At 39.4% G+C, this 23,951-nt stretch overlaps 1 protein-coding gene across 4 annotated transcripts; it reads right to left on the minus strand.

Annotated features, from left to right (window-relative positions):
• Nucleotides 1–839: 839 nt before the first annotated feature.
• Nucleotides 840–22,503, minus strand: card11 (caspase recruitment domain family, member 11). Of its 4 annotated transcripts, none has more exons than XM_062439590.1 (25): nucleotides 22,286–22,503; nucleotides 15,324–15,532; nucleotides 15,028–15,165; nucleotides 14,357–14,530; nucleotides 12,719–12,867; nucleotides 12,416–12,595; nucleotides 11,344–11,490; nucleotides 10,823–10,948; nucleotides 10,189–10,383; nucleotides 9,916–10,062; nucleotides 8,833–8,905; nucleotides 8,501–8,688; nucleotides 8,256–8,362; nucleotides 8,046–8,092; nucleotides 7,781–7,904; nucleotides 7,425–7,626; nucleotides 7,039–7,165; nucleotides 6,699–6,942; nucleotides 6,133–6,217; nucleotides 5,764–5,859; nucleotides 4,949–5,066; nucleotides 3,455–3,637; nucleotides 2,706–2,827; nucleotides 1,829–1,944; nucleotides 840–1,272 (listed from the first exon to the last, which is right to left on the minus strand). In XM_062439590.1, the coding sequence occupies exons 2-25, from the start codon at nucleotides 15,520–15,522 to the stop codon at nucleotides 1,068–1,070; spliced, it is 3,492 nt and encodes a 1,163-aa protein (XP_062295574.1). In that variant the 5' UTR covers nucleotides 15,523–15,532; nucleotides 22,286–22,503; the 3' UTR covers nucleotides 840–1,067. The 4 variants fall into 4 exon arrangements, with proteins under 4 accessions (XP_062295574.1, XP_062295575.1, XP_062295573.1 ...); XM_062439591.1 differs by having other exon boundaries at nucleotides 7,425–7,593; nucleotides 14,357–14,533; XM_062439589.1 differs by having other exon boundaries at nucleotides 14,357–14,533.
• Nucleotides 22,504–23,951: the final 1,448 nt, after the last annotated feature.

Raw genomic sequence — 23,951 nt, forward strand, 5'->3', positions numbered from 1 at the left:
TGCCCATTTCTGTCAAATTGAACCTTCTGGTGGCTATTTAAAAAAGACACAATGTTTGGGGGCACGATGGTCATAGAGATAGATTTATATGCTGTAGGAATAAGCAAAGTGAGCCGAGCCGAGTTATACATAACAATGCTGACAGATGTTTTTAAATGCCCCAGATGTTGGGGGTTGTACTCAAAGTAATCAAACTAACTCATGATCCATTCTGGGACTCTTTGAATTCATAGCTGGGTTTTAATATCAGAGAGGCTGAAGGATTGTTTTGTTGATGTTTTGTTGATGTTTGTTGAGCCTATTTAACTTTAACTTAAATGAATGAATCTGAAATGGCGGTATTGTCAATCACAGCTCCAGTGCAAGTATAAGAAATGATGTTCAGAAGCACAATCTGTTATCTAAACAAAAGTTTAAGAGTAGCTTCATCACCAAAACTCAAATCACATGATATGATCCTGCTAACACTTCTAAAATTGATTAATTTATTTTCTTTTTAAACATCCTAACACCAACCAACATCTAAGTTAATGTATCCAGTGAATGCTTTCTGAAGGTTACTAATGTCTACATTTGCCTTTATGGTGAATGAACCTGTAAAACCTTTGTATTTAAATTTGTAAATCACATTCTATCCTTTATCTTGCTATCTCTGACATTTTCAAGCAGGTTGTGTAGCAATTCAGCAAAAACAAGTCATCTACTCTACAGGGTGACAACTGGATTTTAGTCACTAGAGGGCAGTGTCATCTGGTTGAAGTAGAATGAGGCACTAATTGCACATGATGGACTGTGAACACTTTCACTTTAGATGCTTAACTATTAAGCAAAGGAAGCACTTTTCTGATTGTTTCCATCTGTTTATTTCTCCAAAACAAGGGAAAGACACACATTTACAAAATATATATATAATGCTTATATTTTAAGCCTATAACTGAGTGAGTGTCCATGTGTGTTTTGAGTCTGATAAATATAAACGTTAAAAAAAAGCATGATGTACAAGGTTTTGTGTTTGTGTTTTATGGTGCTCAACATGCACAGCCCCCAGTGTGTATCTGTGTGTGTGTTTAGAGGAGGTCCTGCTCCACCCAGACAGTCTTCTTCTGCTCCTCAAGTATTCTGTCTTTGATGACCCTGATGAGGTCATCTGTCCCAGCCCAGGCCTCGGGCTCCAGGCTGGCGTAGAGGCAAGGGATGCCCTCCAACTCCTTCTCTTTTGCCCGACACGACCTTACAAACTCATCCTCTGACTCCACGCGCAGTGGCAACTTCCTGTGTGGACAGGAAACAGGAAGTGGTGGTGGTGAGTGCGGTGATGTCTGGAAGCCAGTAAACTCTGCAGAAGTGGTCTACGTGCTTTGTTGTGCAGTAATTCTCAGAAAGACTGACAATAATCACATGCTGGATGACTATTTAAAGGCAAAATCCAACAGAAAATATGACATGCATCAGGTTTTGTTCACAGAGTAATGTATGTTTTGAGTTGCTGGTATTTCTACTGACATTATCACCAGCAAACCAGACTGAAAAGTAGCCACAGAACATTTATTGTTTTGCGTAAAGGGCCCGATTCTCACCTTTGTGGAATAAGTAACCGTTTCACACCTATTCTGAAGTTTGTGCAGTAAACCTCACAGATCAACATTGTGAAACAGTTTTAAGAGTCAAATAACAGAAGTGTCCTTTAGCGGGCTTTACAGACACTTTAACTTAATCTCACCTCCAACTTGGAATCACAACGTCATGTAACGACTGACGTATGTTCATAGCTGGAAAAAGCTTTGTGGCTGACATTTGTGGGTACGAGGCTCTGTTGAGACAAACTTACTTTAACTTCTTGACATTTTTCTCGCAGATCTTGACGGAGATGATGATTGGGTAGATTTCTCTCCTCAAAAGATCTTTGACGCAGCCCAGCTCAGCCTCCAGTAGGCAGTGTTTGCCCTGGTGACAGTTTGGAAAAATGGGCGTTACAAACATATACTGATTTTTACTATGTATTGCTGTCACATGAATGAACGTGGATGGCACACAACGGCTCACACATAACATATTAAAAAATAAGTATTGTTCTGAAGGCATTTTCCTGGTTGATCAGATTTAAAATGGCATAGAGGTTCCTATCAAATAATGTGAAAAGGAACAAAATTAGTCAGAAAATCACAACTTTTCCCCCTTTGTTTACCAAAAATCTACAAAAAATGAATGGAAGCATACATGGCAATTCAACAACAACAAAAAAATAGGATGACAATCAAAAATATCAGGTTTAAAGATTCAAGATTGTTCAAGAAGTTGGAAAATATGATTATACACTTCCTTCCTGAGAGTTAGATGAGAAGGTAAAAATTACTCTTGCTGATTTTTATCTTCGCAAATTTGAATATGAACATGCAATGATAAGACTTCAGGAAGTTTCTTCATCCAGCCCAGAAGTAGTCCAGCGTGTGTCCCCCATAAAATTACACTTTTTCAGCTTTTTCTAACATATAACATCTCTGAGTTTTGGAGGTGCTGGTAGGCGGATTTTGTTACTCTCTGACTGAACCAGTCTGTTTACCCCTGCTTCCCATCTATACTATTTATGCTAAGCTAACTGGCTGCTGGCTGTAGCGTCATATTTCGCGAATTGACATGAGAGTGGCATCAATCCTCTCATCTTAACCCTCAACAAAGAAGTGAATTAGTTGTCAGTAATAGCCCACCTTGGCAGCGACAGCCTCTATATTTTCTCTGGTGATGCATTCAAATGTGGCGTAATTTTCTTTGTAGTGAATGAAGGGCTCCACGTTCTGTTTCAGATGAAACTCCTCTTTGGACAGTGTGTCTACACAAAAGATTAGGTTATATTAAAGTACAATACAATGTAAAGAAAACATTACACATACACAAAGTGTTGAGACATTGGAGGCAATAGGAAGAGGAACAGAAACTTGTGAGGGTTTTACCCTGGGGAATCTCTGCATAACTAAGACATCACACAGTGTTTTGACTTGCCAGATGTTCAGCTGTGTACACCACCAATTTGTATATGACCTCCTTGTGCTAGCAGCAGTTGATCCTTACTGAGATTGACAGTACTAGCAGCTGATTCAGCTGTAATATCGAAAATAGCCCTTGATTAAGATTTAAATGAATCTGTGCCATCATCACCTTCATCTTCTAAATAATCAACTAGGCCATCTTCCATCCTGCCCCCGCCATGACTCTGGTTACACTCTTTAACATTTACACCACAGTGCAGTACAATACCTGACCTGGATCGCAACAGCAGCGTCACTCTCGCTCCCTCTCCCCATTTACTACTCCCCACCATCCGCTATCTCTTCTATCTTTGAATCACAATAGATGAAAGCACAGGATGCCTCTTGGAAATTAGGTGGAAATATTGCTTGGACAGATAATAAGATGATATATTTTGCAGTGAGTGTGCAAATTCCCACCATGCACTGACCTGGTTTGCAGGTATTAAAGTCCATGGCTCCCCCCATGTTAAGTATTTTCTGGATAATGGTTTTGGCTAGTGCAGTGGGAGTGAAGAGGACTGGTCTTCTCCTCTGAGTCCGCTGGGGGGTGACGGGACTGTAGGGGATCAGGTTGAAACTCCTGCTCAGTTCACTGTCTGGGTCAGCAGCTTCTGTTTCCAGGCAAGACAGCACACATACAAAGAGAGGAGCACATAGTGATACACCCACTAACAAGAATACCTGTAGGTTCAAAAGGTAGGTTACTAATCATGGATTTAGGTTTTTCATATTTTGACTTAGATGATTTAAACTTTAAACCAATCTCCACCCTTTGTATTTTATCATATCAGTTCACTTTTTTTTAATACGTTTCATGGTTTTTCTCTTCATGCATCACAACTTTCTACTCTTTTCAGACATTTTAAGATTTTTACATTCATTCACAGACTGAAAACAGACCCGCGTTAAAACAATGCAAAGTGCTGCGTTGGTGGAGGCATGTTAGTTCAGGTTCCTGTGAGACATGAAATACAATCCAAGTGGGACATCTTGAGTAGCAGATCTGGGAATTTGAAGATTGTAAGATGCCAAAACTCTGCACAGTGACTACAATTCTCACATATAAGATTTTACAACTCTGGAAGATTACACACAGCAGCAACTATTTTGTCTCTTGTCATGCTGATTGCTTTACAGAGTAATCCTGCGGGAAAATGCACTTGCATGCAAATTATTCGCTGACGCAGCATCTTACCAGATGATATATCGGAGTTGAGTAACAATTTTCTTAATTTATTTTTTGCCAGACGAGACTGATTTATTTCAAGCAGCCATGTGTTCTGCTTGGGTCACTTACTCCTTCACTGACACTACTTTCTAATTATTATTTTCCAACTAACACTTCAGCTACTGTCTTATATTTCCCTGACATTTAACTGCACTCTTCGCACTTCAACTGAAATTTCAACTATTTTTACCACTTTCACATGAACTGATGTTTTCGTCTCTAACCCTTCAAATGGCAACACACGTGTTTCCCCCCCGCTTATATGACAACTGACATTTCAACAGCATCTCTTTCTGTTCAGTGGACATTTCAGCCTCTCTCAATGCTTACGATTCCACTGCACTTTCACTTCTCTCTTCACATTTGAACAACAGCAAAAAAAAAACTTCACCTGGCTTTGAACTCTCATAACTTCCACTGTTCGTATACAATTATCTCCAGCTGCAACATGTATTTCAGTTCATACACTCGAACTAGCACTCATTTCTTTCAGTACTTTCAATTCAGTTCACACTTTTATGCTTAAACTGAAATTTAGAAACCTCTCAGCACTTATATTTTAGATAGTAATTTAACTACTTTCAGTATTTGTATTTCGACCTGGACTTTAAATACGATTTCGACTCAACGTTTCAATGTTTCTTGTGGTTGCTGATGTGGAGTTCTATTTCCCCCTGCAGCGCTCTGTACCCACCTTCTGGTCTAAGCGACTCAAAGCCTTGTCTGGGTAGTGTTGTGTTGCCTGAGTTGATGATCCTCACACGCTCATTGCTGTTCATCCGCTTGTACTTGATATCCACCCTGCTGACAAACTACAAATCAAAACAGACACCGGAAAAAGTGTTATCGGAGGCTTAGATACACAGCTTTTTTTTTAATGCTACACATTTAAGGAAAATGATGATTCAATCTTCAATAATGTGGTTATTTGAAAGATTTTATATGAGATTACTGTCATAGCATTAATGGTTCCATTTTGGCATGAAACTCATTACTGTGACTGCTCACTTTACATTCACCATTTTGTCATAATACATGTTAGGCAGAGTGGGCTGCTTAGGATCCCTGCCACAGAATGAGCTGGAGAGGGACATGGTGTACTCTTATTTTAGTGGAAAAATATATGTTAAGAAAATTCTGAGCATACAAGAATACCTGAATTATTAAAGATCCCCTCCAGACATATAAAATTCTCTTATTGCATACAGGATCACGACTAGCTTCCAAACAACTTGTGATGTCACAAGAAAGCAGATGAATGTGAAAAAAGCTTTCTAGTATCAAACTCTGCACAGTGAAAGTCAAACATCCAAGTGGAATAACAATAAGTAAAACATATTTTTGAGTAGAGGAGGGCTTTAAGATTGTTATGGATGTTAAAATCGTGATCCATTGTCTGTAAAGTACATTTTGTAACACTGAGTCTGTATGCTGCAGCATGGCTTCACCATCACACTGAACAGACTGAGGCGTGTTATGCAACAGGAGGGTTTGTTTGTGCTTCATTACCTGCAGGATCTGAGTGAGGAAGATGCTGGCTCTCGACAGGCGTGGGCTGGCTTTGGGATCAGGCGTGGGGCTGCCTTCTTCTGGTTGTAGAGAGTTCTGCACATACACAACATAGGAGAATATGTGTATGAACATTTTTGGGTCATCGAGTATCTATTGCCACTGAGTCTAATCTATTCACTTTTCCGTAATACAAACTGTACAGTGCACACTTATACTACAGTAAGCCAAGGAGAATAGCTCTGCTTGAAAAATAAAACAAAAAAGAGCATACCCAACTTTTTTGTCTTAGTCAAACAGAAAAATGTTGGTATATTAATGCCATTCATTCAAATATATGTATAAGGAAAAATTTAGGGAAAATCTTACCCTTGAGTTGCGATATATTTCATTGTCTTCTTTCCCTCCTCGACACACCAACTTCTGTATCTTCACTAGGAGCAGCTGCTGGGCCCTACATTCACACACATTTTAAAATATGAAAGTTGTAACTTTGACACAGTTAGAAAAGTCAAAACAAAATGTATTATCATTTAAGAATCTGTCATGCCTCAAACAGCTTCCTGTCATTCTTGTTAACAAGAACAAATTGTGTGGCTCAGGTGTGAAAATGTGTGTGTGTGTGTGTATGCGTGAGGGTGTGCTTGTGAGTCTGTAGATGGGATTTTGCCGTTGTGTTGTGAAGAGCAGTAAAAAATGTAGATCCTGAAAGCAGAAGTAGAACCCTTATACTGCTAAAGTTTGCATGTTTTCTCAAATGTTATGACTCGTCATGCTCAGGCTCTGGTACTAAAGCAGAACAGAGCAATGGTGCTCGGTTATGTTAAACATGTAGGCAATGTATCCAAAAAAAAAGATTTCATACATCTCACATTCTTCAGTCAGAAAAATGTAAGAATATTAGTAGTTTCATATTTAAAAGAACTGCCGTGTACCGTGAGTTGCTGGGTATAGTGCCACTGTTGCCCTCGTCCAAGCCGGTGTAGGGGTCGACACGTGCGCACAACCACTCACAGCGGCCCTGGTGCCTGGTGTCCAAGACATGCACCACCTCGTCACAGCGCACGCTCAGAGAGCAGCTGTCTGATTGGCCAGAGATGTTGAGGTTGACCCGTATGTAGAAGGAGTCGCCAGAAGCCAGTGTGCCATCCACTAGGTCCCTTTGAAGGCGACGGTAAGCTGGAGCACACGCACACATTTGAATTTAAACACAAAAATCTCAAATTTCATCAACTTAAATTTAGCTATTCTGCCAAGACCAATAAAAACACTTACAGTCATAGTTGGCTCGATAGTGCAGCTTGATTGGTCCAGAGCAGTGCTGCAGCGTCCAATGGGCTTCTTCCTGAGTGCTGGTATCCAATGAAATTCTTTGGTTCTCCCCACGAACGCACCCTTCAAGCTGCTCAGACAATCACATCACAAGACAGATGAGTAAAGCGTTCATGTTTATGGTGTGTTATGTCTTTTGCAAATTAGTCCCTCACTTACAGAGAAAACAAACAGAACATTCTTCTAGAAACATAAATACATGTCTCTGCTCTTATTAATTCACTTCCATTCGGACAGTTAATGGTTAAGTTAGACAAAATGAACCTTACTGAACTTTTTATTTATCATGAGTAAGAATGCTGCTCACGTCACAGCGGTAGACTACGTACCAGCAGGAGGTGGTGGCCCTCTCGAAGCCCAACCCTCTCAGCGATGGAGCCCGGCTGGACGAATGAGATGAAAATACCACTGTCGTTGCCGCCGACCAGAGAAATGTCCTTCAGCAGGTTGTCCCCTAACAAAGATAACTCCTGTACTGGCTTCAGGGATGAACTGATCCTAGAGAAAGAGGACAAAGAAGGACGAAATGGCCTGCACAGACACACACACACACAAACACACAGACAGAGACACACACACACACACACACACACAGAGAGACAAGTGTGACAGTGAACATGTTTGTAAGTATATTTGATTTGCAATTATTCGTGTGTACTTGAGTGCATGAGTGACTGTACTGTACCTCTCCAGAGACAGTTTCCTGAAGATATTGTTAACCTGCTCCAGATCATAACTGTCCATCCCTTCCGACTGATGGGACGAGGAGGATGAGTGGACAGAGGGTGGGCCGCGCTGCACTTCATCCTCTAAAGAAGAGACAGACATAGACCGGAATGAAAGGGAAGAGCAAAGAGATGGATTTTAAAAAAAAGTATAGACTACCAGATCAAAAACAACACTCAATGCTCTTGTAGTAAATGTGTTAAATAATGTTAAGTGTACTTTACCAAACTCCATTTCCATGTTGTCACTATCAAAGTTATCATAAGAGAGGCTGAAAGAGACCAAACATCAGACTACTTTAAAGCCATTCAAATTAGGGAATCAAACGCAAACTTACACATATTATTAAAAAAACATGACTGATAGATCACACCTGTAGATGAATACCACTTGGATTAAATTACATGTACAGTCTGGTATGGGGCTGTGACTACCTGCGAGGTTGGAAGTCATGTTCTTTCTCCCTCTCTCTGCGGTACAGCGATGCTTTCTCAGGTGGCTCAGGGAGTGTGGACAGGATGCTGTCGTTACGGTAACGCAGCTGTGGATTTTACGAGTGAAGAAAGCAGAAGAAGAAGCCATTACAAACCTCGAAAAAACTCAAGTATGTCAGCCTAATAATGTATTAGAGTGGGGAAAAGTTCCGGATGAAACACTTCAGAAGAGTAGTCCTCCTCACCATATTTTGCCTGGTAGCTTGATCCATCACGTTGAAGGGGAGCTGGGAGCAGGATGGTAGGGAAGAGGACAGAGGGGGAGCTGAGCAGGGTGGGTATGTAGGTGACAACGGGAAGCTGGGCGAGGGAGGGAGGGAGCTGCTGGTGATGTGCGAGTTTTGCGCCTGAATCTCCAGGAAATCTCCATTGACTGACAAAGTGGAAACAAAGGAGACACGTGTGGATAAACTTGCACAGATTAAATGTGAGGGTTGTGATGAAATGCATGAATAAATTAGGGTTAGGATTAGGGTTAGGGGTTAAGGTTAGGGTTATAAATATGACTGTGTGTTACCTGCAGACTGCGTGGCCTCTGAGTTGACTGGAAGCACCCTGGGTTCACAGACTGGAGACTTGACTCTAAAATTCTAAAATACAAAACAATGAAAGCTTTTTAATCAGAGTGATTTCAATATTGAACATATTGTTTCAAGCCAATTATTTGCAATGTTGAACCACATTTTGAGCCAACAGCAAAAAAAGCTGGCATTGATTGTGTTTGCGATCACCATTTAGGTTTTTTTTTTTGTTTCCATTTCAGCCAAATTTCATGTTATTTCAACCCTACACAATTAAAATTAACTTTGAACAGGAGTAGGCAAAGATCTTGTCTTTGTTTATCTGTTCCTGCTCAGAGCATACATGTGATTAATCATGTCATCACTTGAGAGCTGCTCTTTGTTATAAGTAGCTTAATAAATGTGTGTTATTGATCACCAGACCCAAACGGAATCTGTTTTTTTTAAGAGTTTTCAGCTGTGATCCAGGATGAAATTCTGCAGAATGTTTTTTTGCTTGATAATATTTGTTTTGCTACTATGACTCACAAATAGTGACGTGTGGTTTTATATGTCCAGCGTGGCCGGCTACTTACACAAAGTCACATTTGATTGGGTGAACTTTTGTAAATGTCTATGAGCACATTATGAGCAAGCATTTGAGACTATTTTGCAGAAAAACTTAATATCGTTTTTATTACGACGTAATAATGTTGAAATTCAGATTTTATGACATATTTGGAATATAATAAGAGATAAATAAACAGTTAACACAGGGACAGGATTAAAAGTGGGAAAAAGTAACTTTCATTCCACCAGGTCTTGATATTTTGAGTTTCACAAGTAGCATCTTTATTGGTGGAAAATCTGCGGAAGTGTCATCGGAAATCTGCATGCGCAGTTTTCGTGTGGGCCTGTTGATCACACTTGCTGAATTACTTTTTTACTTTTAAGTTGGGTGTTTGGAGCAGTCTTAAGTGTAATTTTTGAAGTTTGATGAATATGGACCATGACACCTGCCATAATGCCTAATAAGTAAGTAAATAAGTAAGTAAGTAAGTAAGTAAGTGAGTAAGTAAGTGTGAGTTGTAGACCCCTGCCTTGAGGTTGGGTCTACGTTTGAGGCGAGGCTCCTCAACTATAAACTTATCCTCTGGCGACTCATCACTGGACCACTCTGATTGGCCCTGGACAGGTTTATACTCTTCCGTCTGAGAGATGATAGTAGGCATGTCCCTCGGTAGAGTCTGAGAGAAAAACAAATTCATGGAAACATTTTTGAAATTAGACATTGGAACAAAATAATGAAGCAGAAGTTGAGATAGCATGTGAGTATACATCATGTAATAAATGTATGCTCATGTATGTCTAACCTGGTCCAGAACAATGTCCTTAGACAGCCGTCGTAGGCGAGATTCCAGTGTGACCAGCTTTGCTTCTTTGCGCACCATCTCGATGTGGAGTTCATCGCTCTTCTCCTCCAACTCTCTGATCTGTTTGCGATATTTGTCTTTGTCAATGAGACTCTGAGAGAAGTGGTGCTGGGCCTCGTCTCTGGCTCGAAATGCCTGTGACAGAGTAGAAATAAAGTTTAGAATCACACAAAAACTATATCTATATCATGCCTAGCTCATGCCAAAGAAGATAATTCACAGCCTTGTGACTTACGGAAAAGGAGTCGTTTATTCTGCACAGAAGGAAAGAGACTGACTTGCAGAGATAAGATAAGCAGAGCTACAGAAGTCAAAACACATACCAATGTCTCCTGTTGTTTTCCCCAACCCTAGCTTGCCTGTCATCTCATTCTCCCTTATCATACTCTGCTCCCAAAACTGTCCTTGATCTCCTGCATTCTCACACCACATTCCTGCTCTTTAGTTTAGTTGAATCTCTGCACATACACTCTAACTCTTTCACAGAAAATTGCCTTTGCTAATTTACCTCTGCAATACCATGTGTGTGTGTGTGTGTGTGTGTGTGTGTGTGTGTGTGTGTGTGTGTTCTCACTTGGTCCCTCTCCTTCTCCACCTCCTCTAGCTGTATGGAAATGGTGTCCATGCGGTTACGATACATCTCACAGTCTTTCTGCAGTGTGGAGCACTTCAGCTCCAGATCCTCCTTCTCCTCCAGGTACTGTACACACACACACACACACACACACACACACACACACACACACACACACACACACACACACACACACACCAGTGTTATTTAGAGTTCATTACACAAAGAAAAGAGAGAGGAAGAGAAACACAGAGGGAGAAAGAAGAAAGACCAGATTATGTAGAAAGAGGCCTGAGATGGGGGTTTCTGCAAAGGGTGTGTTTCACAGATGGTCTCGTGGGCATTAGGCTCTCTGGTCATGGGTTTGTGTTTCCAGGGTGCGCTTTCGCTATCCTTTGTTTGTCCATAGCCTGCTTCAGATTCATGCAGCTCCAAACGATCGTACGTTCGAACAACGATTCAAACAAGCAACCGCCTAGTTACAAGACCACATACCTTGCTTGTATGTGTGTGATTGTTACCTTGTCTCGTAGTTCCTCTGCCTGTCTGATTTCTTCGTGGAGGTTGTAGAGGCGGTTGATGAGATCTTGTCTATCTTCTAGCGCTTCTTGTCTGTCGTGCTCCAAAATGTCAAGAATGGCCTTGTCTGATGCAGGTAGTGGACCAGGCTGGGTATTAAGAAACATGATTGTGATGAAGAATGCACAAAATACTTCAATATCATTTTCCTTGCAGGTCTTGATTAAACAAATCCCAAAGCATCAAATACAAATGACATAAAATGGCAAACTGGAAATGGAATACTCTTTCACCATGGGATTTGTAGCTTTGGCTCTCAGCTGCTGAAATATGAACCAAAAACGACTACTCTGTAGTGAACATCATCTCCAGGGTTGTTCTAATCCAGTTTTCTGTAGCTGAGAGAGTGGCTCATTATTGCCTCACTGACTGAGATCAAGTCCTCCTTAGGCTCCTGTCTATCTTGTAGCGCTTCCTGTCTGTCATTCTCCAAAATGTCAAGAATGGCCTTGTCTGATGCAGGTAGTGGATCAGGTTGGGTATTAAGAAACACACATATCAATAACACCTATCAATAACAATGAAACTTGTATAGGCTGTGCACTTGGAACAGTCAAGCTCGGCAGTAGGCAAAGAGGAAATGTTACACAACGCAGTTCTGCTTTACTGACTGTGAAACCTGTGAATCACGTTTATAGATGCAAGTATGACCCTGCAAAGCGAAGAAGGCACAGGCCATGGTTAACTTACGGAATAACTGAAGCTTATTCAGCAAAGTTTCAGGAGCAGGACCACACAGCAACTTTCACAATTTTCTATAAATACCACTTAAAACTCTCCACCTGCCCACTCATATTCCCTAGTTCTCTCTTCTTGTTTCTTTCTGATTCTTCCTCTCCATCATAGGGTCCTGAGGGGGTCCGGTGTGTGTGTGTGTGTGTGTGTGTGTGTGTGTGTGTGTGTGTGTGTGTGTGTGTGTGTGTGTGTGTGTGTGTGTGTGTGTGCGTGCGTGTGTGTGTGTGTGTGTGTGTGTGCGCGCGCGTGTGTGTGTGTGTGTCTCAGTCAAGGCCGCACCTGGATGATGGACTGTAGTTCCTGTAGTTTAATCTTAAGCATCTCATTCTCTCTCTCCAGCTCAAAGATCTGCTCCCTCTTTGGTCGGTTCTCTATGTCGTTCTTCAGCTTTAGACTCTGCCTCCTTTCCATCTTACACTCCTCTTCCACTTTGTTCAGCCTGTGCTTCAGGTGATCAATCTATACATTCAGAAAGGACAGAGCATGAAATGAATAGTTAGATATGAATATTAGCATCAAGCCGAGAATGAGACGGACCCCATTGACAATCAACTTGTGAAGCATCCACGTGTCTGTCAGTACCTCCAGCTGCAGGTCTCTGCTCCTCATCACTGCCATGTTCTTCTCCTCACTCAGTGTGGCGTACCTCATGGCCAGTTTGTAGTTTTCATCCTTCACTCTCAGCAGCTCATCACTGTAGGTGTTTCTCTCTTCTCTTAACTTGTTGTACCCTGGAGAACCAAGAATAGTTATTAATAGTTCACGACCAGCATTGTCCAGTTTTACAAACACCACCAGGACTATTTATGTCAGTTTTAGCAGTAATTGCTAAATGTATACACATGTTATGCTTAATTTTTAAATGCAAATACAGAAAACATTTAGAACTTTAATCTTTCATATATTGTAAATCTATGCATTGCTGTAAAGTTATGATGCACATATTTACAGTTTAATATGGAAAGTAACTTAAGTGTGGAGTTGTTTAAGTTTTCGATGTATTATCTTACTTCCTTGTTCTGCTTTTCAGTAATTTATATCACTATCTATAACACTTATAGACTTTTTTTTTTTTAAACCAACAACCTCAATCAGGTGATCATACAAATGATACAGGATTTTAAAGGACTTCCATCTCAATCTTTGAACTTTTGAAATGTCATTGTATTTTTCTAATTTCATTCATTTTCTCATTTTAGCTGCATACTTCTTTTATATGAACTGGAAACACTCCCTGTAAACGAATTGTATCCTCATCGCTTTTTAAGTATTTAAACATATTCATTGTTGAAAACAGATAAACTCCTATCCTGAGCTTTGAAAATCTATATATGACACATAAATACACCTTTTCTCAAATGTTAGCAGAGTAAGATAGATATTTATCCAGAGGGCAGAATCACAAAAAATGGAAACGATAGTGAAACATGCAAACAAGTATAAGTAAACCTACAAATTATACCTAAAAATACAAATTGATTTTTCCTTTATTTCAAGTATTTATCAACTTATCTCGGTATCTAAATGGTTGCTCGTCAGCATATTTATCAGCTGTTATTTCCTGACATACAGAACACCACTTGTCATAAACAGCTTGACTACATGAATACACTCATAAGACCAGAGGAATTGAACCATATCATTATGTAAGTTCAGGTTTTCAGGATGGTTTTAGGATTGCACAGTTTTGCAAATACACCCTGAACAGGAAATTTGCAACAAAGACACACACACACACACACACACACACACACACAACTACTATATGTCTTCAGTATTTGATTAAACAGGGAAAGTACGTCAGAGACCAGGAGGTGATCTACGTACCCAAATTATTTTTAGCATTTCTTTAAATATGATTGTGTGTGGTATGCTACCAGAAGGGTAGTATGATAACAAACACCACATTGCCCTAGTTTCATCAATAGACTTTGGCAAACAATGTGACTGGCAACTTGGCCTTATTAGACTTAATTGTGGTTCCACTCAACAGGATAAACTGAGCATTTGCGGTGAGGTAGCAGTTTCAGTGCATAGTGGTAATTTTTGATTTGGATTTGATGCTCAGAAATTTGAGACACAATGCATCTGTTATTATCGATGTGACCATTTTAAGTCTTCTCTAATAAACAGGCTCTAGTAGACATACAAAGATGGAGAGGCACTTGCACCTCATGATCAAAAAATATCTGCATAACTAATATTAATATGTATTTTTACTCTGTTGGAAGGCCTGAAGTTCCTGGTTGGCCAGCCTTAACTTCTTTTGCTCATCCTCCAGGGTGCAGTTCTTCTTGCTGAGTTCAACATGTTGCAGGGTCTTGACTTTGGATTGCTGCTGCAGTTTCACCACTTCATTCATTAGGAACTGCGTCAGACCCTCATGGCCCTCTTCTACTGATGTGAGGAAACATAGAGAAGAGAAGGGGGAAAAAACATCAGATAGTGTAATATGCTATGTATGATATGCCATGTCAAACATATACCACACACAGAGTTGCACTGTAAGCTGATATGGATAAATCTCAGACTAAACCTAAACCAGAAGAATGGGATCTTTGAGGTAATGTTTCCACCCTGAACAGAGCTACAATACCCGCTAAACAAATGACAATCAAAGGTGTGTTAAATGGTTATTTTTCATTAAAATGAGTACAAATATTGATGCTACTGTTCTTCTGTTTGTGTTTGTCACTTAGATTAAATGATTAAATAATTTCACTTTTTTGAGGAAAAACAATATCAGACACAAATTATTATTCAAAGTAGAATGTTTTATACACATTTTCCAACATGTTTGGAAGGGGTCTTTAAGTATTGTTTTTTTCAGGTCAGTAATACACTATGTCATCCTATAAAATCTTTAAGTGCATCTAAAAGGCATGTCTTACCCACGATGGTGGAGAAGCGCCGTGTGGGATCCTTCCCTGTCACCTGCTTGTAGAAGTCAGGGTAGTAAAACTCCAGACTCTCCAGAAACACCACGTAACCTCGCTCTCCTTTAGTGTGGAGGATGTCAAGTAGACGGCCTGATAGAAGATTGATTAACATATTTCACAAAAGCACCTACGTTTTATGAATTTCCTCGATCACCTTTCACAGCACCATTTCAGCTAAAGAGGAATAAAATTGCTGTGTGAATACTTTAACATGACTAATACACACACACACACATCCCTCTACCTACTTGTGCGATTTGCTTTCGAGACGAGCAGCATGGAGTTGAGAATCTCATCCTCATCCTGTTCATCCAGGACTTTGCACTGGCGAAGGTAGGGGGTGAGCTTTGCCGGAGCGATGATGCGACATAGATCATAGCGTTTGCACTCCACATTTTCCCACAATGCATCCACATCGTTACACGTCCCAGATGTCCCGTTTTCCATTTCATACAACCTGACAAGCAGGAAAAACATAAGCACTATTATTTATTATCTACGACTGAATCAAAGAGAAGCTCACTGCAAGAGAGAACGAGCACAGTGACGTATGTGTGTGTCTGTCAATTATAATGCCTCTTCCTCAGAATGGATACTATATCTCACAGGGCTGAATTGCATCATGGTATATTGAGGTTAGCTGTTGGTGGAGAAGGTTGCGGAAGTGTCTGTGGTTGTCTCTGTGAGACATTGCCATAATATTCACACAATTGCACATAATGGTGAGTGAAAAGAAGGAAGGAACAAAGAGTTTATGAGGTAATTTCTTTTGAGTTAACAGGAAAAATAAGCTGACATCATGTTTTTTTTTGTTTATGTGACCAGCTGCAAACCTAAGGTAGATACGTCAAATCAAAAAATGGCCCCAGAAACACAGTACTGCAAATATCTGTCATTTTAAAGCCCTGCCAGTGTGGCTCCAGGAATGGCAGTGTCAGTCTGTGGATCTGTGGGTACTTTGGTCCCTGATTGAAATACTTAAACGATGGATTGCCATGACATTTAGTACATTGTAGTACAAATTTAGACATTAATTTTGCCCAGATGATGTATCCTGATTACTTCATCTAGCGCCACCATGGGGGTTGACATTTGTGTTTTTGAATTAAATGTATTGGTAAGATTGCTATGATATTTGGTATAGACATTCATGGTCCCATCAAGATGAATTGTAATCACTTTGGTGATCCCTTAACTTGTCATCCCGCTCCATTATCAGACCAAATGTTTTTGATGTGTCCAGTATTTTGGTTAATGGTGCAGTGTGTAGAATTTAGTGTCATCTATCGGAATAAACTTGGCAGCAATAGAATATATATTAACTTAGTGTATAATCACCTGAAATTAAAAATCATAGTGTTTTCGTTAGCTTAGAATGAGTCCTTTATGTCTACATTGGGAGCAGGTCCTCTTCCACAGAGGCCAACATGTTCCACTGCCATGTTTTTTATGGTAGCCCTAAACGAACAAACCAAACATTTACTCTAGCGAAGGTTTTTTGTGTTTGTGTTTTGTGCTTTTTGTGAATAGTAGGTTTTCCTGCACACTTGGAACGGGCGGCTGAGTAACCAAGCCAGATGTTTGTTACACAGAACCATCTGAGAATTTGTCCTTGGAAATTGTTGTAGGCGCTTTCTAAAAATATTTGTGATTAGATGAACCATCTGCCTATCACTGCCTTATCTTGCGAGGCAACTGGAATCGCAATGCTGATTGCGAACCGGTGGTCCAGGCATAATTGCATACTTGAAGCCTGACTAGATGGATTCTCAAGCGAATTTCATAATGTTGTGATCTTGTGAATCCAGCTGCCTTGCAAGGTTAAGAGGCTGAAAAGACCAACCTCACCGCTAATGCCAAATCTTAGACACTGGTCCTTTAAATACTTCAAGGCCTACGGGACGTTCCCTTCTGCCTCAGCTATACTTTGTATTAGGTGCTAGCGAGCATGTTAGCATTCTGCCATTAGCATTTGGCTCAAAGCACAGCTGTGCCTATAAATTGCTAGCATGGCTGTGAACTCTCAGTCTGGTTTCTTTACTAACTACAGGTATAGTTGTGCTAACAGTGACATGAATGGTAACATTGATCAAAGTATACTACATATATACTACAAGTCCACAAAACACAAATGAACACCTGAAAATGTTATCATTGATACACTGCATGCATGAATCCATAAAAAAAGAGTCATATAGTAACTGAAGAACAGAGCTTTTGTAAATGGTCAAACTGTTGTTATGTAGGAAGGTGCTTTACAGCTATTGGGATACACTCTTTGAATATGAATATAGAGTATATGACGTGGGACTAAATGACGACTACACTGAATAAACAATAGAACATTATAAACATTATGATCTCTGATGTCAGGGGTAACCACATAACATGGCTGACGTGTTTTGGAAAGTAGCAAATGTTAAAAGACAGTTTCTGTTATCTATAACTGATAAGCTTCCTACAATACAATAATTGATTCATATCAGCAAAGTAACTGCGCAAGGCTTTTTGAAGTGTTAATTCAACAAGTGAGACTTTGCCCATTTGATTCCCACACTGTGTCCCCTTATAAACATAAACTTCAACCAACTGACATTTTTCCATTTCTCTCTCCTGTCTTTCCTTTTTTTTTTTTTACTTTTCCAGAGACATATTTCTACTCTCTTTATCTTCCTCTTACTCCCACTTGATTTCCTCTCCTTCATTTCACTCTCTCTCTCCGTCTCTCTCTCTCTCTCTCTCTCTCTCACACACACACACACACACACACACACACACACACACACACACACACACACACACACACACACTGTCTGTGCATCTCTGGCATTTGCATGCTCTCTGGCTTGTGGGTGTTATCCTATAATCCTGCTTTGTGACTCGTAGCCCACAGTTAGGCAAATTAGGGCTATCTGATGCCATTAATCATGTAAACACACACAATCACACACACCTTTGCATACAACTGTCATCCGCTCGGTGCATGTGAAAATTTCAGCTTGTGCTTTTGTACTGCAGACACACAGACACATACTGGTAAATTAATAGGTAAATGATGCAATGTCAGATTTCCTTAAATTCCAACATCACTGGGAGTCAGTGAATGCCTCAGATCTTTGGGGGTAAAATTCAGCTTCTTTCAGTGACTTTTTCTATTTGCTTGACTATTGATTATCAGATAGTTGTGGCACCCAGTCAGTGAACACAATCAATGATAAGCTACTTTTTAAATGTAGTCTGTGACAGAAATATCACACCTTAACAACACTTCAAGCTATTATTTGTGTGTACACTGCCATAGTCACAGCAGATGATGAAACCACAAGTGTTCAGACCAACACACACCCATGCTTATGCAGAAGTATGCAGACACACGTTCAAAACACACACATACACACACAAACACACACACACACACACACACGCACACACACTCACACGCGCACACACAGACCCTTGCAGTAACCACATATATGTTTCCTCTTTTCTCTTCTCTTATTTGGAGTTCATTTCCGAGAAGCTTCATCCTTTCTTCCTCCTTTTCACACCAGATGTGAGTAGTAGCTCTCTTCCTCTATTCTCTTTTCGTCTTCTATCATCTTTTTTTATACTATTGTGGTTAGGGGAGATGAGTGGATTTTTTAACAGTGAGTGTGTGTTTCCCCACACTATACCTTGCATTTTCCCTTTTTCACCACAAACAACATACTTAGGCAAGCCAGACACACAAACACAACTACATATTGCAGGACTCTAAAAGCAATATGGTGCACTGAACAGCAAGGGTCTTTCCATCATTTTCTCAGACCCTGCTCAGTATTTGAACTGTTTACCATTGCCTTGCTCTGCCTTCATGCCTTCAATAGTGGGCTGCAACTACTGATAGCATAAGTATGTGTATAAAAACGTATTCAGTTATTCTGCTATTTGACTGTGTATTTCCATTTTCGAGAAGTAACACCAGACTGTTTGCAGTTCAGTACACAAAAAAAACCAGTGTTTTATTTCACACATTATGTGTCTGCATGATGTACATTCATTATGCAAATTGGATGTATTATGAATGCATTAATAATAATAATAATGTATAAATAATAATCCATTTGAAAATGCATCATTACTGGCTAAATTAAACAACTGTAAAAACTCCATATAGAGCATAAGTATAATTTGCATTGCTCTCTAAAGCATGACATTTAAAATGAAACTGATCGTGCAATGGGACCAGCATTTGCATTTTTCCAGTGCCAAATGTTGAGTTTTCACTGTACACTTCTTAATTTGGTTTAATTTTGTCTTACATCACATTGCTCACATATCATGATTTCATTTACTTCAGTGATTTCAACAGCATAACATTAACTTTGGACATTTTCCAGCATTATGTACTCACTAACAGTGTAGAATTTCAACCAGTAGGGTGTCATATTTTCAGTATCAGTGGGTAGAGGAGGACAGGATATCAGATATCACGCAACTAGCTGGGTATAAAGAAATTCAAATGATATCTGTGCATAAAAGCAGCGTTCTGAAAATGGCGGTGGGATTTTACACCGTGTATCACCTATCCAGTAAATCAGTGGGCTACGTTCTACCAAACTGTCTGGAAAATATCATTTCAAGCTGTATTGGAATTTGATTTTTCTGGTTTTCCTACATCAGTTTGTTGCGATCACAAATAAGAAAATACTCCCACAAACACTCTTAATTCAAGCATGATCCAAGTCCAAAATGTAATCTGTGCATATCAATATTTCATGACTGAGAATTAATGATTGCTGAGATTAACCCTTTAAAGTCAAGAAGCAGAATTACTACCAAAATAAAAACTGCACTGTGAGTGCTTGTGGATCTCTGTGGGACAAACACTTCATACAAGTGTATGAAAACATGTATAAGTGTATAAATCCAGATGACACAACTCTATAACTATAACTCTATAACTTTATAAATTGTGATAAAAAAAAAAAGTTTCTTTCTTTCCATAATTTTTCCACCATGTAGCTATTTTATCTATTCATGATAAGCCCAAGCTTTAAAAAATACAACCATTCACGCTAACATGGATTTATTGCATTTTGGAAGATCACCATAAACACGTAGGAGTAAAAGGATGAATAAACAGCTCTGTGATATGATAATGCAGCTGACATTATTAAACATCTTCATGTGATCCATACACCTTTATATGTATCCTTCTCATAAACTACAACCAATACACATTATTTATATTCCATTTCATAATTGTATTGATTTTTATTCCTTCTTTCCCCTTTTTTGTCTTGTTTCCACTATTTTATTGCTTTTGCTGCCATAAAAGCGTCGCTGCTTGCACTACTTTAGAGGAAATGGAAATTGATTTCCATAGATTTTGCGTTATGCTGCTATTATTATTTCCTGTTGTTTTCATTTAGACCAAACATACTCTTGTGTTTAAGTGTAACATAGGTTGTTTGTGACCACTTCATTTATACAATAAAGAGGTCAGTTTAACACTATATGAAACGACCGAAGCGTCTGCGTGTTTAGACAAATATCAGTAATTTCCTCTTTGTTTTCACACAAACCACAAAGCCAAATATGTATGAACTTGCCTCACAAACCGTGCACTGTGACCCAGATTTTTTACACTCTCAGCCAACCACAACTACAAACTGCCAAGATTGCTCTCATAATTAGTGTTAGGGGAAACAAACTGTCCATTACCACTTAAATACACTGAAAGTCAGAGTGCTACTGACCAGTGAGCTGAGTAAAGATCATCTAAGATCATATCAAAAAGTGGACTAGGTTTGATTTACATTGTACAGCACATACAGTGCATATTATCTGCTAGCTCATGTTGGAGGGGAAAACACTTGAACATGTAACCGTGGGAGTAGCAAAGGTGTTCATCATAAAATTAACAATGTTTGAATCCCATTTAGCTGCTTCAGTTTCGGGATCCTGAAATATTTTATGAGTAGCACCTGTGCTTTTCCCACAATGTGCTATAAAAAGGCTAATAAGAGCTACGCAACCCCGATCACAATCCATATTATATTATTTGTTAGATTTTTTTCTGCTCAGAAGTTTCTCAAATCTAACAAGTCAATGCGCACGAGACCACGCTCGAAGACCCTACAGTATACATAGGGGCTCTGTCCAGGCTTAGATTTAGAGTGCTGGACTGGGATTGGCGGGGCTGCTGGCTGATGGGCAGATATGATTGGCTCAGGTGTACAAACCATCATAAAGGCTCCCATTGTCCAGCAGAATAGATGAAGCCTGTAGCAATTTGATATGTGGGCTATGAACGCAGAGATAGAAGGGCTAGAGACACAGAGGAAGAGTGAGGGAGAAAAACTTTGCAGTTTGTATAATTTGCATAATTTAAATAAAGAAAGGCACAGTCAGCAATGGATGACTGTGATGAATCATCTTACATTTCACTTTTAATATGTTACTAAAAGTTATGCAGTTCAATTTGACCGAGATAATTAAATCCTGCTGTTTCTTCTGGTCTTGTGTGGACAATGTTTAGAAGTTGCATTGCTGAATTTTGTCTTCCTATGGAGCCTTTTTCTGGTTATGAGGTTTGAAAAGTTAACGTACGCTGGTTGAAAGGTGAAAAGTGTGCATGACCTTGTATCTCTCTCCCTCCCTGCATCTCCTTGATCCTCTCTCACTGGATTTCATTGTATTCTGCACCTGCTCTCTTGGAATCTGGAATTTTTTAATACCGCCAGATAATGTCCCGATGATGGAAGTAGTCAAACTATTGTGTTACCAAAAGCTAAGCCGTTCACAACCCAAGAGGATGTCACCAAAGACAAAGATACACCTTCATAAACCACATGATCTGTTGATAGAAGAATGAACACTCAAATAAGAACAAAGCTTATAGGTACAAAACTGACTGAATAAGATCCTGAAACTGAGAAAACTATATTAATAACTTACAAGAGAAACTTTGAAGATACAAGCATGCATTCTCCTGAAAGTATGAGTAACTTGGACAGGTTGTTTTTTATGACACTAGGTGACAGGAGACGGTTGTGACAGGCTGTGGCTGTGGTAATTTGAGGTGTTCTGACACTTCTAGGACTTCTCGTTTTTTCCACTCAAGACTGGCATACGATCACAAGCGTGTTCGGCGTGTTTTCTGACATATTTCTGAATGGATCAACACTCATATATGTATACAACAAGTATGATTTATTCTGCCTACCTGGGATGCGCCGGGTAAAGTAGTCCGAGGAGTCGAGGGGGAAATCAAACTTGGCCTATAGGCGTGGTGGCCCTTTTATTTTTGTTGCTGTTGTTGTTATTTTTAAAATAAAGAAAGCGGCTGTTTCAGCAAGAATCCCAGGAGCTCAGGTTGCCTCCATTTATCCACATGAGAGATGAGTTTTGACGAACTAAAAGAGCGCATGGGAGCTGTGTGGCCCCGACTCACTGCCTGAGATGAAGTTAGAGAGACAGAGAGAGACAAGCAGCAAGTGAGGGAGATGCAAAGAGAGAGAGAGAGAGAGAGAGAGAGAGAGAGAGAGAGAGAGAGAAAGAGAGAGAGAGAGAGAGCGGAGGCGGGCGGTGTGATCTCAGATGGAAACAACAAGTTGACTGCAGTGAGGTGAGGAGGAGCTCAACCCCGCAGCCTCTGTGACCAGTCTCACTTTGTGCTCTACGACTGACATCAAATACTGTCACTATGACAAATACTATACGGTATTCATACAGTCTTGTAGGAACTCTGTATCTTTTAAGTGGGCTATATGGTGTTTTTTATTCATTTTCAAAACACACACACATACACACACACACACATACAGTACACACTTAAATCAACAATCACAGCCATATTATATTAAATTACATTACAAGATCTAACCCTAACCCAAAAAATCGACTGCATCCTGGTAGCCAAGAGACTCACTCTGAAGATTAATCAGACTCTCTGAAGGGACTATATATACGTTTATAAGCAACGTAATTAAGTGCATTTACTCAAGTAATGAAGTATAATTTAATACCTTTTTCTGATTGGTTTTATACTTCTATTCTACATCAGAGGTCACGTTTTACTCCACAACATGTATGTGACAGATATATTTAGTTGCTTTTAAGAACAATTTTATATTACAGAAATAGGATGTGAAAGCTTGTGAAAATACAAAGCATGTTTCAAGGTTAACTCAGTGCTTACCAATCTATTTCACTTGACATCCAAGGGTGAAAGAAATAAACCTATTTGGATCCTGTACTTAAGTACAATTAGAAATACTGTACTGCATCATAAGTAAGTGTTATTATCAGCAAAATGTACCTAAAATATCAAAAGTACTGTGTGTCTGAGTGTGCAGGCTATCTTCTTTTAGAGTGTTATATTATTGTATATTATGTTGTTTGTTTTTATAACTAAAAAATACATGCAAGAGCATTTTAATGTTATAGTTTGTCACTGTGGAGCCAATTTAGACACTTTGGGTAGATTAATAGTATAGTACTATATCATAAGTGTAGCATATGTTTTTTTTATATAAAAATAGTAATAATAGCATATTTTCAAAAAGAAAATAAAAGGGTAGAAAACTTAAACAACAGTTACAATATTTGAATATCTTGTTTTATGTAAAATGTTAATTTGAAAAGTAAATTAATTGGCAAATATATGTAGTGATTGTTGTGGTTACTATATCTATACCGTGTCTAGTTCATGCCAAAGAAGACAATTCACAGCCTTGTGACTTATGGAAAATGAGTTGTTTATTCTGCACAGAAGAATATTATATACACCTCATTCTCCCTTATCATACTCTACTCCCAAAACTTGTTCTTGATCTCCTGCATTCTCACACCACATCCCTGCTCTTTAGTTGAATCTCTGCACATCCATC

The sequence above is a fragment of the Scomber scombrus genome, chromosome 18 (assembly GCF_963691925.1).
Source record: "Scomber scombrus chromosome 18, fScoSco1.1, whole genome shotgun sequence".
Lineage (NCBI taxonomy): Eukaryota > Metazoa > Chordata > Actinopteri > Scombriformes > Scombridae > Scomber > Scomber scombrus.

Coding starts and splice junctions, on each gene's coding strand:
- card11 (XM_062439589.1), bottom strand. CDS start 15,522: ATGGAAAACGGGACATCTGGGACGTGTAACGATGTGGATGCATTGTGG. Junction 15,166..15,323: donor CTCGAAAGCAAATCGCACAA/GTAGGTAGAGGG, acceptor ATCTTCTATCAG/GCCGTCTACTTGACATCCTC. Junction 6,943..7,038: donor CTATCGAGCCAACTATGACT/GTAAGTGTTTTT, acceptor CGTGTGCTCCAG/CTTACCGTCGCCTTCAAAGG.